The sequence below is a fragment of the Acanthopagrus latus genome, chromosome 3, assembly GCF_904848185.1.
Source record: "Acanthopagrus latus isolate v.2019 chromosome 3, fAcaLat1.1, whole genome shotgun sequence".
Classification (NCBI taxonomy): Eukaryota; Metazoa; Chordata; class Actinopteri; order Spariformes; family Sparidae; genus Acanthopagrus; species Acanthopagrus latus.
This window is the reverse complement of record NC_051041.1, coordinates 4,958,846-4,975,074: the sequence shown is the minus strand read 5'-3', so window position 1 is coordinate 4,975,074 and position 16,229 is coordinate 4,958,846. Positions and strand designations below refer to the sequence as shown.

Genomic DNA, 16,229 nt, shown 5'->3' with positions numbered 1-16,229 from the left:
GGCTTTAAATAACATAATTATCGCGTTATTTTCATCTCGCCCTTCTTTCTTTTCTGTTCCTGTCTTTTCCGTTTGCCGGAGGGGTGGGCGGAGCTACAGAGCAGGACAGCCAATAGGAGAGTGAGTTGAGTTTAGCGCGTGCTCCCGGGCCAGGATGTAAACAAAGCAGGGAGCTGTCAGCTGTCACCGCCTCAGAGGTCCCACCAGCCTGATCTCCTCTGATATTCAGCGTTTAGCACGAAATAATGTGCCTTCATTTTCATATGAAACACCGTACGTGTTACCTAAATGAAGATGAAACAGCCAAATGTTATTTAAATGATACATTCCTCAAAATACGCCGGACATAGGAGGCAACGCCACACAGCTGAAATAGCCTAATGTCGCCCCCAGCTGGTTTCAGGCGGGGTAATGCACTTTGTTGAATACTTCCACATTACAGTCAAATCATTCGGTTTTTCCTATTCCTTGCACTGAAAGTAAAAATATGGGAAACATATGTTTTACAAGTACGAAAAGTTTAAAATGAATGAACATCAAAGTACACTTTTTTTTAAGTATACTTAAACACATATAAGTACACCTAAAGAAGTCTTCTCTTCTAAATGTTGTATCGTAGGCCACTGGATGTCTTTCAGTTTCTTGCAGACGTTTCACTTCTCATCCAAGAGGCTTTATCAGGAGTTGCAGTTGCAGTTACAGAGTCATCAAGTGACTTAAGTTATCTAATAAATGTAGTGGAGTTGACAGTACTGTAGTTGCCACCAAAATGTAAAGGAGAAGAAGTATAAAGTGGCAGAAAATGAAAATACTCGAGTGAAGTACAAAAACCTCAAACATGTGCTGAAGTACATTAGCTGAGTAAATATTCTTAGATACATTCCTTCACTGGATGTAATGAAATAACTGATTGGAGCTCCTGCTGATTATGGATTAAGTTACTTTGGCAATTTAATGTCAGGGGAATGTATCAGTGTTGTGTCTGTGGCTTTAGTTCTCACATGGATGTGTGAGTGACAAAGCCATGGACTTCACTTCCTGTCATGATGCGTAAATGGGAAGTTCTGTCAATCTCATATCGAGGGAACGAGAGAGGAAGCAGCAGTCGTCTCTGCACACAGGCTCTGTAGCGGATAGATGTTCTAAACGACACAGTGGGAGTTTCTATTCGAGCAGAGACAACAGAAGCTGTTTCCCCTTTCCGTCTGCAACATGAAGCTGCTGAAATGTGTCTTGATTGTCCAACTTAGCTGTTTTTGTCAAGGTAAGATATACAGATGTGTACATTAATAAACTTTATGAAAGTTATCGAAAATTAATTCAGAAACTGTCTGTTCTGCTGTGAGTTATGGACTTCATTATCATCATCTTCACTGAAACAGGCCGAGACAATAATAGATTTTTTTGGCTATATAAATTAATAACTATATTCGGTGCAATTTTTCCAATCTTGTTCACACAATTAGCGGCTCTCACTTAAATTGGATACAGTTTGGCCTAAGCTGTAGCTCAAAAGACAGCATGTAACAGGCATTATTAGTTTTAAATGAAAACCATAAAACACTTGACGTAAGGTCATTGTTGTCAGTGAAGAGAAATGATAAAAGCTGATATTTTCCTCTGATTTATTATCCTGTATGTGTGTATGTGTCTCTCTGTTTTCATCTTTTCATTTTATATGAAAAGGTTGCGTTGTGTCTTTCCTGTAAGACAGGCTTTGGTTTCTGCTTTTAAGGGCAACTTGCCATCATATAACAGCCATAACGCCATTAATAAACTGGTCCCATAATAATTACTGACAGGCAACAATTCATTCAGGTTAACTGCTTTTAGTGTTTGTTCTGCACATACATTTTAAAGTTTATTTGAAATTTGATATTTGAAACTTAACACAAGCTCAGTTTATAACCATTATTAGAAAATACTCCATTCTTGGCTGTAACTGTCTTTAACTGTTTTCTTGATAATCGTTTTGTGTGTGTATACATATTATTTTATTTTATTATTATTATTTTTTTAACTCTGTGCAGAGCATGCCTGCAATTTTTGCCACTCGAAAATGAATTCACACCGTAAATTTAACATGATTAAAGAACACGCTGCTATTTGAGGGAAAGAAATATTTTCCCAACAAACTACTGGCAAAAGTATTGTGAAATTTGCTTAATATATTTCAGTGTATTTGAGAAGAAATAGTGTACATGATGTAGATTGTTTGCATCAATCTTAAAGAAGTACTCTGTAGTTTTTGAGAACACATTTTAATTAGAAAAGACAGATCAAATTGTTGTTGACTGATTTCTTTTATGCCTATATTTTTTGAATGAATAAACAAACTTGCCTTAAAGGACAACACAATTTTTATTTGATATTTGGCGGACCCTGCCACCTTTCTAGCTTTACACAGTGTTGTGGAAACCCGATTTCTTCTGAAAACGGCTTATTTTTGTTAGAATTTCTTCTCCAAAACTACCTTTAAGTGGAAGCATTGTTGATGGTTATTTATGATTTCTAAGATGTTTAATCATGATGCATTACATTTGTTACGACCGGCTCGTGGGCCGCAACAAAAGAGGAGATGTGCAACCAAACTTAGTTAATAATTAAACAAAGTTTATTTAAAGTAAATAAGACTCATAAGGAAAACTCAATCATGTGGGATGTGGAAGTCAGTATCAGTGGTGTAGGAAAGTGTATGGGTGTAATGGTTAATGTGAAGTGCATGTTGTAAGTGCGAAAATAAGTACAAACAAAAGGAAAACCAGCACGCTGGCAAGGTGCTGCGTTGAGTGCCGAACAGAGAGAGATGGCGTCAAAGAAGGCGGGGTTAAATAGGCCCGACTGGGAACACTGGCCAGGTGCTCCCTGTCAACCTAATGACCACTGCATCAGACCTGCAAAACAAACAAACAGACAACCACCAACAGTGCACTATACACAACACCCAGGCCTGGGGCCGTCACACATTTCACTTACATTTCATTTGACTCCTCTGAATCATTTGAATCCTTTGTTTGGGTGCCTTAAAGTAGAAAGCATGAAGTTTGTGTTTGAGAGACTCACAACTGAGTTCTATAACAAGAAGGTAATTGTTGTTTAAGGTTTAATTTGGAAGATTAAATACTGTAAATTTATGTATTGGTGGTGTGACAGCCACACTGCACAACATCCACATGCTGAAACATGATAGTCACAACTTGGTCAAGCGGTTACTTTTTATACTGTACTTACTGTTTGATGTGGCGCGTGCGTGTGTGTTTGTGTGTGTTTGTGTGTGTGTGTGTTGGCCTGTATAGGTTTTCGTTCTCACTGTCTTTTCCACCTTCATTTCAGCTTTGCAAAACTCATCCACTCCAACTGACATCCCGGTGACAGCAGCAGAGGAAGAGGAATTCAGCAGTGAGTTAAATGTTTTTTCTGCAACGCAAATTGTTCAGGAAGATAATCTTTCTCTCTTTGTCACTCAAACTCATGTACCCAAACACACAGTTGTAGCAGAGTTTTATACTTTGCTCCTTGTCCAGAGCCAGGATAAACACTCTATGCAGTATAAATATTCTTCTTACTGTGACAGGATGTGGGGTGACCTGCTTGTGAAACGCGTCTTGGTGGATTTTGCAGGTGCAAATCAAACACTGAGGCAGTGAAGAAGCGTTCCCCCACACAGACTCTGGTTTGCTCTGCAAGCGACCCTTATCCTCGTTCGCTATGTGGCTTTGTGTTCAACTGCTGCCTCACAGGCAAAGTGTTCTCCCAGAAACGTCTCAGTCCAGAACATTTACACTCAGAATCACTGAAATCTTATAGTCCAACCTTGAGTATAATAATGCCAACGGTAATAATAAAATATACTGTGTTTCTATGGGAATTTACACTTTGAAACAGAAGAATAATACAGTAATTTGTTTCACACTTTTTTGTTAGTTTTGTAGATACAAACGTGAAATTTGAAAGAGAATCAAACCAGAGATGTTGTTGTTGTATGATGGATGTTTTAACCACAGCGGCACCACAGACACTCGCTGCGACACGTATACACACAGAAAGTGTTTCATATTGCTGAACCAGTCAGGTTCAGTCGCTTGTTACGACCCAAATACCCGACATTTTCTGCGGCAGACAATCAGCACAACAACATAAACAGAAAAAATGAAGTTATTCTGACTATTTGAGAGAAAGAGGAAACAGGAGTGCTGTTAGTTGATCCAGGTTGAGGCAAGCCAACACACAATGCTGTCATTTTTTTAGTCCGTTCAATAAAGGTCTTTTAGATTATTAATGACATTTTTTATTGTAGTCACAGGTCTTCCTCTATTTTTTTTTTTTTTTTAATTTAGTTTATGTAAGCATAAATTAAGTAGTTTTCCATTTCTACATTTAGATGTTTAATTATTGTTGTCAGTTAAAGGAAATGGTGGAGAATCTTATCTCATCTCCTGGTTTCAAACATCGAAAAATTTGACCAATCTTAAAATTCCAATTAAAGAAGAGTAATCATTTTATGTTGTTAAAACCTTTTAGCTCCTACAAGTAAAGTAAACTTTTAAAATTTACAGTGTGCTTAATGTGTTTTTTAAGTGTTTCACATCATAAATTTGACATGGATAAAGAAACACATTGTTACCTGAAGCATACTGTAGAAGTATTTTTCTATTAAAAATCCTGAAAGAAGCATAGAAATGTTGACAAAATATTTTAAAGGAATCACTTAATATTACTTTAAAGTGGCCCAGTTTTAGCTCTTGGTGGGCCAGGGACGTTATATTTTCACCTGTATCGTTTGTCTGTTGGTTTGTCAGCAGGATTACACAAAAACGACTAAATGGTTTTCTACAAAACTTGGATAAACAACGCGTCTCGACCCGGAATAGACCTCGGTCACGTTTGGCGTGGATCCGGATAAACGGAGAAACCCAAGATTTTTTCCTCTCTTTCCTCAACCTTTAAAGAAAGTTTAACCTTTAACATTTTTGGAAATTTCTGCATGGATCTTGATGAAACGAATAATCTGTCTGGTGTCTGTGAGTGAGTCATTTGTTTATGGTGTTGTGGTGTTTCTCTCTCTTTTCACATTTTATCACACTGCCGCGATTCACGAGCTTAAACACCAATATCATAACATGGTCAGTGGTTTCTCATTAAATGAGTAACTTGTTCAGTACATGGTTAGATGTGTTTGATGCAGTGTGTAGGCTAGCTTGTTACAGACTCGAGGCTCTTACTGTGGGTAGATTTAACAAAGCCATCATTATCTTGTCCACATCTTACACACAAACACACACATCTGTCTTTGTGTGTCAGAACTCACTACAGAACCAAATGTGTTTTCATCCACAGCTGATAAGAGTCCCCAGAAAAATGTGCTATTCATTTGTTTGTGTTACACTAGCTTCAGAAGCAGTTTTGGGAAATAACTGAACATTGAAAAAATAAAAAACAATGCATTTGTGACCTGTTTTTTTATGATTTATGTCCTCACAGTAGACTTTGGGCTGAGTGCCACTGAGGGAAGTGAGAAAGAACAATGTCTTTTCATGATTTATTAACTTTGTACTTGGACGGTTATTTTAAATTACTTATGCAAAACTTACATAGTGTCCCTTTAGGGTCTCCAGAGAACAATAATTGGCATTAATCACACACGTCACTTTGTTTTTCTGCCTCCGTCTGTCCTCAGGTGACCCTTACGTTCACAGACGTGCCGGTGAATGCAGCTTCACGCTCAGGATGCCTGGAAACAGGAGCAGTGAAGACGTGCCGCTGGCAGCCGGCTCTGCAGATGTGCTGCTCGAACAGATCTGTCAGGATCTTGACTGCGGCAGCGTCTATCATGTGAAGAAAGCCAGCCGACTTTCTAATACCACCTGCTTTCACGACTGCTTGTACCAAGGTGGTCGCTTGCAGAACTGTTCGCAGAGCGTGGGAAATGGCTGCACGGTGGTTGCTGAAGCAGTTTGTGGTAAGGTTTTTATTCTCGTATGTAGTGATATTTAGATCTTAAAGCTAGACTTGAGAACTTTTGCTTGATTTTATTTTGTTCAACACATGCATTTATCTTTAAATAACAGCTTTTTTTTCTCCCCAATTCGTAACAACACAATATAATATTGGTAAATGAGGGGAACCAGGAGAAGAGACAGATAACAGGTTTGAACTGGCACAGTTGCATGTTTTTTGCTTTAACATGTCATTATGAATCAAATGATGATTGCACAATGTAATGGCGACATCATAATGAAACTATGGCCATCGAGACAGGTTCCATGTAAGCTGTGGTTTCAACACCAAGACTCAGTGTAACTGGTCAGTTTGGCAGCCTTGCACCATTTCTGCTTTCACATCTCTGTGGTGGAAAATGTGACAACACACATAAACCCTTCATATAAATACCAAGTGCCACAATTAACTCCCAATATATATATATATATATATATATATATATATATATATATATATATATATATATATATATATATATATATATACGTATATTAATTTTAAGTGTAAAGTAAGATCATTGTCTGTGTATCAGGCCTTTTGAAGTTTTGTGGCCCAAGATTTTGCAATAATTTTCGGGGGAAACAAAACCACCCTGTTAACAACACATTAGACCTACATACTGTTTCTTTCTTTCTTTTTTTTTTTTTAAATAACTAACAAGAAAACTAGTCTAGGGTTAAACTCACATTTTAAACTGTATAACATGGTGGTCTCTGCACCTCATCAAGAGAAGAAATAAGTAGATAATGCCTGATTTTGGATGTTCCTGGACCTAGTAGTTTGAATATAATATCAACATCTTCTTTACAGTAAAAAGTCCAAAATTAATGTCTCTTCTGTTGTCCAATTACTGTAAATATTATTGAATAACTTCCCATAAAATTGTTTCCCGGGCGTTCCCTGCCTGTCACCATAAGCAGATAGACTGACACCATGATAATGTCCTCAGGCCACCAGGCTGTGCGGCTGGCAGGAGGTTCGGACCGCTGTGCCGGGCGGGTGGAGCTGTGGAGGGATGGGAGGTGGGGCACGGTGTGTGACGACCGGTGGGACCTGCGGGATGCCAACGTGGTGTGCGCCCAGCTCGGCTGTGGTTACGCCCTCAGCGTGACGGGACAGGACGGCTCCTTCCCTCCAGGCAGAGGACCGGTCCTGCTGGACGAGCTGAACTGTACGGGCCAGGAGGAGAACCTGTGGGCCTGTCCGGCTGCACGGAGCGAGTCCGACTGCGGACACAAGGAGGATGCTGGTGTCGTCTGTTCAGGTCAACAAACATATTCATACATACCAAAAAATAAGTAGACATTAGGGATGCCTTATATCTAAACATTACATCATCACTAACAGGATCATCTCTAGTTTAACAGTTTGTATTTCCTCGTATCTCTGTGCAGAGATGAGAGCAATCAGACTGACTGGAGGTCTCGACCGCTGCTCTGGTAAAGTGGAAGTCCACCGTAACGGCAGCTGGGGGACGGTGTGTGATAACTGCTGGAACAAAGACTTGGCCGCCCTAGTGTGCTCCATGCTGCAGTGTGGCGAGCCGACACAAATTTCCCAGTTTGTTCCTCCTCTCACTAACAACAACGGCACGCTGTGGTACTATTCGTGCAATCCAAACGAGCAGAGTCTGTGGCAGTGCAGGGAGAGAGCCAATATTACACATCTGTGCGCGTGGTCCAAAGCATCTGGTGTCGTCTGTAATGGTGAGTCACCCAGAGTTTCTGCACATGTGAAAATACCAGGTTAGGATGAAATATTAAATGAATCATTTATTACTTTTATACTTTTGTAACATATAGAAAAATATGGATCAAAATAAAACATTTTGTTTATTTAGAATATATAAGTTTTGCCTTGTTTCCAGCTAATTCTACAGAAGGCAAGAACGGCCATTTATTTTTTTATACACAGTTATCTCGTGATAACGATTTATTATCTCATTATCTCCATATAACAAAGGTTGTTTTCCCGTGATAATGAATTAATTTATCTCATTATCTCGAGATAACAAAGGTGGTTTTCTCCTGATAATGAATGAATTAATAATGTATTTGTCTTATAGGAGGAGAAAACAATCTTTGTTATCTCGAGATAACGAGATAATAAGTCGTTATCACGAGATAACAGTGCATTAAAAAAATAAAAATCCATGGCCATTTTGTACGGAAGCCGAGAATGGCCATGGATTTTAATTTTTTTATGCACTGTTATCACGAGAAAATTATCTTTGTTATATGGAGATAACGAAATAAATTAATTTGTTATCACGAGAAAATAATCTTTGTTATGTCGAGATAACGAGATAATAAGTCGTAACCCCGAGATAACACTGCAATAAAAAAAAAGAAAAATCCAAGGCCGTTCTCAGCTTCCGTATAATTCTGAGCTCTTGTGTAAAATAATATTCTCATTTGATTATTTGACTTTCAATACAGGTGACACGTTTTACATGCTTAACACAGATATCTGATCATTTCCAGATGCCTTTTAATAATAGTGATATAGTGTCATAGAAAAAAATGCTTGAATTACAACATTTAATTCCCAACATCAATGTTCCTGCATTTTCTGGGTTGCTGTTCAGTATTTACAGAATCAATCCTGAAAGATTCTGAGCTCATTTTGCTTATATTAGACAAACCAGGTGAACACTTGATTCTTTAATTTCTTGTCTTTATTTGTCAGCTCACATACAAACTGTGTAAAGATGAAAAAAATTGTATTTTCATCCTGCAGGTTCTCTCGGGTTTCCTGCAGCGACCACAGCCTCAGCTAACGCGACTGTGACGATCGGCTGGACGACTGGTAAATATTTAAATGTTATAATCTGACTAAAGCAGACACATATTACATTATATTTATACATGGTACTCTAAATATTCTTTGGCTCATCCTGTCGTGTTAAAGCATAAAAATGTTACGTTATTATAACATACAAACTGATGACAAGAAACCTTAGTTTGTCAAACTTAACATGATAACTTATACTGTTATGATATATATATATAATACCTTCATATGACGTGAAAATGTCGTCTTATAACAACACAATTTTTATGTTATAGCCTGATGGTGATTCCTTTTTCTGGTTTGGCAGCAATGTGCTTCCACAGAGTTCAACCCAAAATCAAAAATACATATTTTTCCTCTACCCTGCTATTTATCCATGTAGACTGTTCTGCTGTGAGTTATAACGTTTTTAGAGATGTCGGCCTTCTCTTGAATATGATGGATGGCAATCAAAGCCCCCAGAATTATACTTTTAATAACAGTACTCATGAACCGTTTACTCAAGATGTTCACCAGACCTTGTTGTGAGTAGTTCAACGTGCCATTCATTATAAAGTTCAAAAGTTCAAAGTTGGCTTTATTGTCAATGCTGCAATATGTGCAAGACATACAGAGAATTGAAATTCTGTTACTCTCTATCCACAATGAGTGTAAAAAAGTAGAAGTAAAAATGAAAAAATAAAGATTTAAATATATATTTTAAATATATACAGGTGACATCACGGAATGTAAACATGTGAAACATTTGTACATAGTGCAATTTGCAATTTTTTTTATTTTTATATATATATATATATATTTTTCTAAGTGTATAATGTAGAGCAGGCAGACATCTCTACCGCCGATACTTCCCAAACTGGGAGACAAAACAATCTAATAAACAAATAGCATGACAGGTAGGAAGAGAAATATGAGCTGGTTCAATATGTTATAAAAATCATAGCAACCCTGAACATTATGACCATGTAAGTCTTGAAACAACTTAGCAGATGACGATGTGAATTCTTCCTTCTGAAGATGCGCCCGAGCTCGGCCCGCCTGAGGGCTTCTTCTTACCGTCTACAGAGCTTCTCAGCACCATCACTGTTTGTCTTGTGCTCATCGTGTTTCTCATCACAAACACGATGCTCTGCTGCCATTACAGAAGACGACACGGTTGGTTTTCTCCTCCCTTCAGTCTCACTCCTTTTATCTAGATAGCAAAGTGTGTTTATAGTCTGAATCACTGGTAAGATAATAAAAAAATCTCTCAACACACGTCTTTATTAGACAGCAGACACTCCAGACACACTTAAACACTCCAGCATTAACTGGGAATTTCACACAGTAATAATCTACATCTGGGTAATTATGTCCACAGCGCTCCTGCTCCATCAGACGCGCTCCGCCCCGCGACCTTCCTCTGAACATCACCACAACAGCTACGAGGACAACGTCAACCTCATCAGTGTGAAGGCTACCTCACCTCAGGCGGACGGTCAGTGTCTGGAGAATATTATAGATTTAAAAAAATAAAAGACTGAGTGTGTGAGAGGAATCTGATACTAACACAACTCTTTTCTGTCTTTGCACACGTAAATATTATGTATTTGTATTCATGCACAGTAGTTTCAGAGTTGTTCAGCATCTACAGAACGTGTAGTCGTCTCACCAAGTCCTTTTTTGTTTGTTTGTCTCAAAAAGCCCCCACCGACCCCAGGTATCTTTGGACCCAGCTTAGTAGTGTTGACAGCACGTCAGTAGATACAGACTATGAGCAGTATGACCCAAGCAATGAGTCGTCTGTCCCTTTGTCAACCTTTCGGAGTGAGCTACCTTCTTTTATTTTCCTCTCCATTTGTATTTAATCCTGTGTGTGGTGTGTGTGTTTCTCGATCTTTGCCTCTCAATATGTTTCTTCTCGATGTGTTGGTGCATTTTGCGGTTGAGGACGCTCTGCTGTATGCCGTGTGTGTGTGTGTGTGTGTGTGTGCAGTCTGTGCAGATCAACGCGCTGAATGTTGCAGGATGATTAAACAATGCTTTTCATTCTGTATCCAGATTCTCAGAGGTACAGAACAGACGTGAACCCTTTGATGCAGCCCTCAGGTCTCGACCCCCTCTGTGAGGAAGGTGAGTCACTCTTTGTTTGCAGAGATGTCACAGCGAGGAGGGCCTTCGCACCCTTCAGATCAAGATGATATCATCACTGTACAGCGCTGCTGCTGTTCCGGGAACCATCAGAGGGAGTTTGAATCATGGCTGGGACTTTTTCTGAACACTTTCACATGTGGGAGTGTTTGGGTGTAGAAAGGTCTTCACCAAGTATCAATTTTCAGAGGAATTTAACAAGGAAATCTTTTGAGTTGAGACAGTGGTCGAAAGCTTTCTGTGGCTCCGGTAGAAGCCGCATGTTGTCTCATAAATTACCTCCAGTGATGTCGCTTAGTAAGTAAGTTGCATTGTGGGTAATATAGGAGCATGGGAGAAGAATGCATGGAGGGAAAAAGGCGATATCTCTGGTTCTGCTGTATCGATTCAGTCCATAATGGGTCCAGCAGTGTTATAGGATTCCAGTGCTAGACCAGCTTTTCAAATGTGGCTCCTAGATTACCCACAATGCATCTAAGCCACTGAGTCACCAAGCTACAAAATGCTTATAAGGGCACTATATACGCAATTTGAGCGACATGAATCTTTCCAGGCTCCCATAAGCAGTGAAAAAGACCTGTACATTTACTTTAATGTGTAAATTGGTGGTGTTTCTCAGCCATAAATTTATATTAGCCATTTAACAAGAGTTTCACCTTATTTTTGTGCTTATAGAATAACACTTTGTCTTCAGTGTCTCATTTTGATTAGATTTTCCAGGCAATGCACCCGTAAATGAAGCGACGGGAGCCTTTACGAGCTATAACGGGGAACCTCACTATGCCCGAGTGTCGAAGATCTCAGTGGACTCGTTCGAGAGCTCCAGCACCTCGTCTGGTGAATGCTACGAAAACACAAACGGCAACGTCAAGGTCACCCAGGGTCAGTCGAGTTCACTTCCCCCGCATCACCTTCTCCGTAAATTAACGATGGGACTAGAAGAGATTAGCAGCTCTTTACTTTGTGGCAGGAATATTCACACCATTCATGTGTTTTTAGAGACATTTTGCAGTTATAACGTGTGTATTGTTGGTTGTACTAAACAATATTTTGAGTTAGTTTGATTGTGAGTACAAGATTCATCCTTCTGCCTCACCGCAATAATTTTTGTACAGTCCCTCAACTTCGGTGAGTTGTTTGTAGCTCAGAGTCCCACACTTATGACTTAAAGCTCTGTGTTTCACTCATTTTTATATAGGAAGATGTGAAAAATAGTGGAAACTATCTCTAAAAGCTCTCACTGGTTAAATAAATATCTGACCTCGGCTCTCGTGTCCTACAGAGTCAGGACCGAGCCAGTCATCTGCTGTCAACGCGCCTTTCGATCCTGTCGGGGCCAAAAATCAATTTTTCTTTGGACAAACGACAAACCCTCATAATCCAGGTACAGATGTTACAGCAGCAGATGTTACACATGAAGGAAAGTAAGATCCACAACATGTGCTGATCTCTTTTTTTGTTATTGTCCGATCATCAGAGGATGAAGATGACGGCCCCATCTACTCCCCCGTGAGCCCCGACGGTGATTCTTCTTCTGATGAAGACTACGATGACATCGACACCTTACAGTGAACAGAGGATTTAACTTGAGCACCACAGAGAGACGAGCAAAGAAATATCAGACTGAAGAGAATGATTGTGAAATCTCCAGCCGCAAAAAAACTGCACTGTAAGGAAACTTTAAGACCTGTTGAGACGGAGGAAACCTGAGAAGCATCATTGGCTGGTTTGATGGCCGACGGGAGCCTAAACATCAAACCCAGACGTGACGGTATGTGTTGTGTTCTCTGAATGTAGGAGAAGCTGTAACATTTCAACTGTACGCCGTTTTAGATTTTATTATATTTAACTAAAATGTTCTCATAGTAGTTTTTAAAAAAAAAAAAAAATCACGTATGTATTGTAAATATTGAGCTAATGTTTGGATTTAAGTACAAACTACTGAGTTATGTATCTACAGGTGTGATGTGCACTGCATGGCTGAAAGTATGAAGACACATAAACGTCACACCCGCATGTGATTGTTGGTTAATCTAAAACCATCTGCTACTTTAACAGCCTCCACTCTTTAAAGGTGCATTATGTAGTTTTGGGCAAGAAATTTAAATCAGAAGGGAAAGATCTTCACTGACTGATTATTAACAAACTTTCTTTGTTTCCATGAATAAATCAGGTGAATAAACAAACTGACCTTAAAGGACGACACAGTATCACACTGTTTTACTACAAAATGCCCCTTTAAGTCAGGCTTTTCCCATTCAGCCACAAGCTGTAAGGTGAAGGCTGGGCAGCTTTATCACAAAATGAAATATTCAAACAATGACATAAAAAATAATTCAGATTATTGTATTACAGACATGCACTGAGACAAAACACTGGTTATAAGGATACTTCAGAGATACAGTAGTTTTTTTTCCCACTTTCCTTAATTCAGCCATTGATAAATGCCCTTTTAAAAATGTATAAGATGAAATCTGTAGTCTGAAATTCTGTCATCTATCATCTATCTACCGTTTTTCTGATTACTGGACTCAGTGTTGTGTTTTCTTTTTTAAATCTGATATGCTTAATTAATTTTAAAAAGGCTCTACATCGGTTGGGATGAAGCATGCCTTCTCAAAGTAACGTGGGTAAAAAGTACAATATTTGACCCCAAAATCTGGTGGAAAGGTGCTATAAAAGAGCAGAAAATAGAAATACTCATATTCAATCATTGTATCCAACTCCAAAAACTCATTGGCAAGATAGTTATATTTTCAAATTGTAGACTTTGAAAACCTGAAACATAATTGTTTTGCAGTGGTGTAGACATTTAATTAATTGGAACTGAGGAGCACAGTCCAACCCATAATAAACACAAGAACATTTGTGTCCTCATACTTTTGACCACAGAGTATCTAATGTGCTCATGTTTGCAACAAATCATCCTTGTTATCAGACTATTGAGTCGCACCACAAGGTGGCACTACAGGCTCGTACTTAAACTAAAAGTTTAAGTGCCTGACAGAGAAAAAAACAACTTGTAATGCCATAAAATGTTTGGCAAGGCACCTTTCTTTGTGACAAACACCCATATACAGTGAGTGAGGGAGAAGTCAGAACTGTGCACCGAGGAGGACTAAACATGGTCCAGCATGAACCAGCAGAGCAGTCTGCAGCCAGACCGTGCACGGCCCTCCTCGCTTCATTACATCTGCAGCAGCTGCAGAGCATCAGCGCTTCCTCCTGATGCCCTGAATCAAAGTGATGTCTTGTTCTGTGGAGGTAAATGTGACAAACTGCCTCAAAGCACCTGTAAAACTTTTAATGGCTGCGGCGAACGCACAGATGAACATGGATTAGCTTCAGCGTGAGAAGTGGGAGTGATGATGCATGAGACTGATAACCAGCAGAAGAGGGTGTTTTTTGACTGGAAGGTATTTGGCGGGGAAGAGGAGGAGGTTAAGTGTGTGTGGAGGCGAGAGGAGTGAGGGTGGGTGGGTGGAGGGGGAGTGGGGTAGAAAAAAGGAGGAGAAGTCGGCGAAGATAAAACGTGTCTGAGAGAATCATATATTACGGTCAAATTTAGTCCAGAGCCCTGCATCGAGATAAACAGGCGAATTAACGACCAGATCTCCTTATGAAACTCAATCTCTTTCACATGCCAGAGAGTCCGGCACACACACACACACACACACACACACACGCACCACTTAACAGAGATTCCATCTAAAAGTATGCGGTTTGATATATTACAGATCCTCCTCGAACAGTTTGCTTTTGTTTCGTTCCGCTCTCAAAGATTGATAAATCGGAATCTTGAAATCTGTGGATTTACAGTCCTGATTAACATCAAGGGGGAGAAATGTGGTGCACCAGTATTTCAAGTAGTTCGCAGTATTTGAGGGATTAGAAGATCAACCCTCTGTTTTTACTTTGTTCATTAAATCAGTTACACACAAAGGATTACAGCTCCTTAAGTCCCTAAGTTGCTTAAAGTGTCCCGGCAACTGATCCGGGCCGAGGTTTAAACTTTTGAACTCTGTTTGTTGAAAGATGCCTGGAGTGGACGGTACATGCCTGCAAACATTATATAACGCATACTAGAACCTGAATTTACAGCTGCTGCTGCTCTCTGTTTGGGTTTGACGTCCTCCTGTAAAACTTTATGTGAAGAATATTGCAACAAGAGTTTGGCCAGTTCCTTCTTCTTCTTCTTTTTTTTTTCTTTACCTTTAGAAAGTGGACAACACACATTACATTTAAAGTTCTTTTCTGTTGATGTTCAGTTATAACATATTCTTAATTCAGTCAGTGGGATCATAGAAGGTTAGGAACATAGAACTCTTTGTTATGTTCCCATCAGGTACCTTATAATTCTGGGTAACACAGGGACCTGGAAAACAAGGAACCTCAGGAACATAGGAACGTGAGAACACTGGACCTTTGGGACATAAGACACTGGGAACATTGGACCTCGCAGAACTAGGACACTAGGAACATAGAACCCTGTGTCATGTTCCCATTATGTGTCATGTAAATCAGGGGAACATAAGATGTTGGGAATATAGAACCTTTTTTATAACACAACTTTGTCGAAACTGTCCTTATTCTGAGATGCATGACTGTAAGTATTAGCATTTTTGATTCTGCCCTCTAGTGGTCAGAAAAACCCTGATTCCTGCAGTTATTCTGAGAATATCATGAGATTTATTTGGGGGCTTTATTGTTTCATGAAGCAAAGACCACGTGTGTTATCGTCTTATCATGAGCTTGTTGTTAATTTTGAGAATAAAATTGCACTTTCACCTCAACAAAGCCTCTGTGATTCTGTTCATAAAGTATCAGTGTGCAGTTTGCATGTATGAATGTATTATTTGAGGAATAAAACATCACAATATATACTATATGTATTAAATACTTGAAAAACTAACCACGCTTTGAGTGCTTTTACAACAATGAGAAGAAAATGCAGAACCACATGCTTTAACAAGTCTAATCAGTGTCTCACTCCACTGTGACGTTGCAGGTTTTGCTCTTGACTTGGCCTTTTGTATTGGCACTGCTCTTTGATTACCAGGGACATGTTGCAGGATGGACTGCAGCCAGTGAAAAACAGTGAGGTCATCAGTTTAGGTGGAGACCCAGATGGTAAAAGACCCGGGCAAAAAAAAAAAAAAATCCCCCTCAGCTTATTAATCAAAGCCTTTTTTTTCTTTCGGCCCAGCGATGGCTAAGATTTATACTAATTCACTAATATTCCCCTCTCCTGATTAGTCACTCTCGCAGTGAATCAGCCTGTAGTTTGGCTGTAAACGACCTTACAG

At 39.3% G+C, this 16,229-nt stretch overlaps 1 protein-coding gene across 6 annotated transcripts; it reads left to right on the top strand.

Annotated features, from left to right (window-relative positions):
- Positions 1-207: 207 nt before the first annotated feature.
- LOC119016516 (T-cell differentiation antigen CD6-like) lies at positions 208-15,714 on the top strand. 6 transcript variants are annotated; one of them, XM_037092375.1, is made up of 13 exons: positions 208-1,264; positions 3,334-3,399; positions 5,678-5,959; positions 6,950-7,264; positions 7,395-7,706; positions 8,740-8,808; positions 9,811-9,948; positions 10,154-10,270; positions 10,477-10,599; positions 10,834-10,905; positions 11,644-11,805; positions 12,206-12,307; positions 12,401-15,714. In XM_037092375.1, the coding sequence occupies exons 1-13, from the start codon at positions 1,213-1,215 to the stop codon at positions 12,493-12,495; spliced, it is 1,905 nt and encodes a 634-aa protein (XP_036948270.1). In that variant the 5' UTR covers positions 208-1,212; the 3' UTR covers positions 12,496-15,714. The 6 variants fall into 6 exon arrangements, with proteins under 6 accessions (XP_036948270.1, XP_036948269.1, XP_036948272.1 ...); XM_037092374.1 differs by having other exon boundaries at positions 11,635-11,805; XM_037092378.1 differs by lacking the exon at positions 208-1,264 and adding an exon at positions 2,545-3,085 and having other exon boundaries at positions 11,635-11,805.
- The last annotated feature ends 515 nt before the right edge of the window (positions 15,715-16,229 follow it).

Coding starts and splice junctions, on each gene's coding strand:
- LOC119016516 (XM_037092374.1), top strand. CDS start 1,213: ATGAAGCTGCTGAAATGTGTCTTGATTGTCCAACTTAGCTGTTTTTGT. Junction 3,400..5,677: donor AGAGGAAGAGGAATTCAGCA/GTGAGTTAAATG, acceptor GTCTGTCCTCAG/GTGACCCTTACGTTCACAGA. Junction 10,906..11,634: donor CGACCCCCTCTGTGAGGAAG/GTGAGTCACTCT, acceptor CATTTTGATTAG/ATTTTCCAGGCAATGCACCC.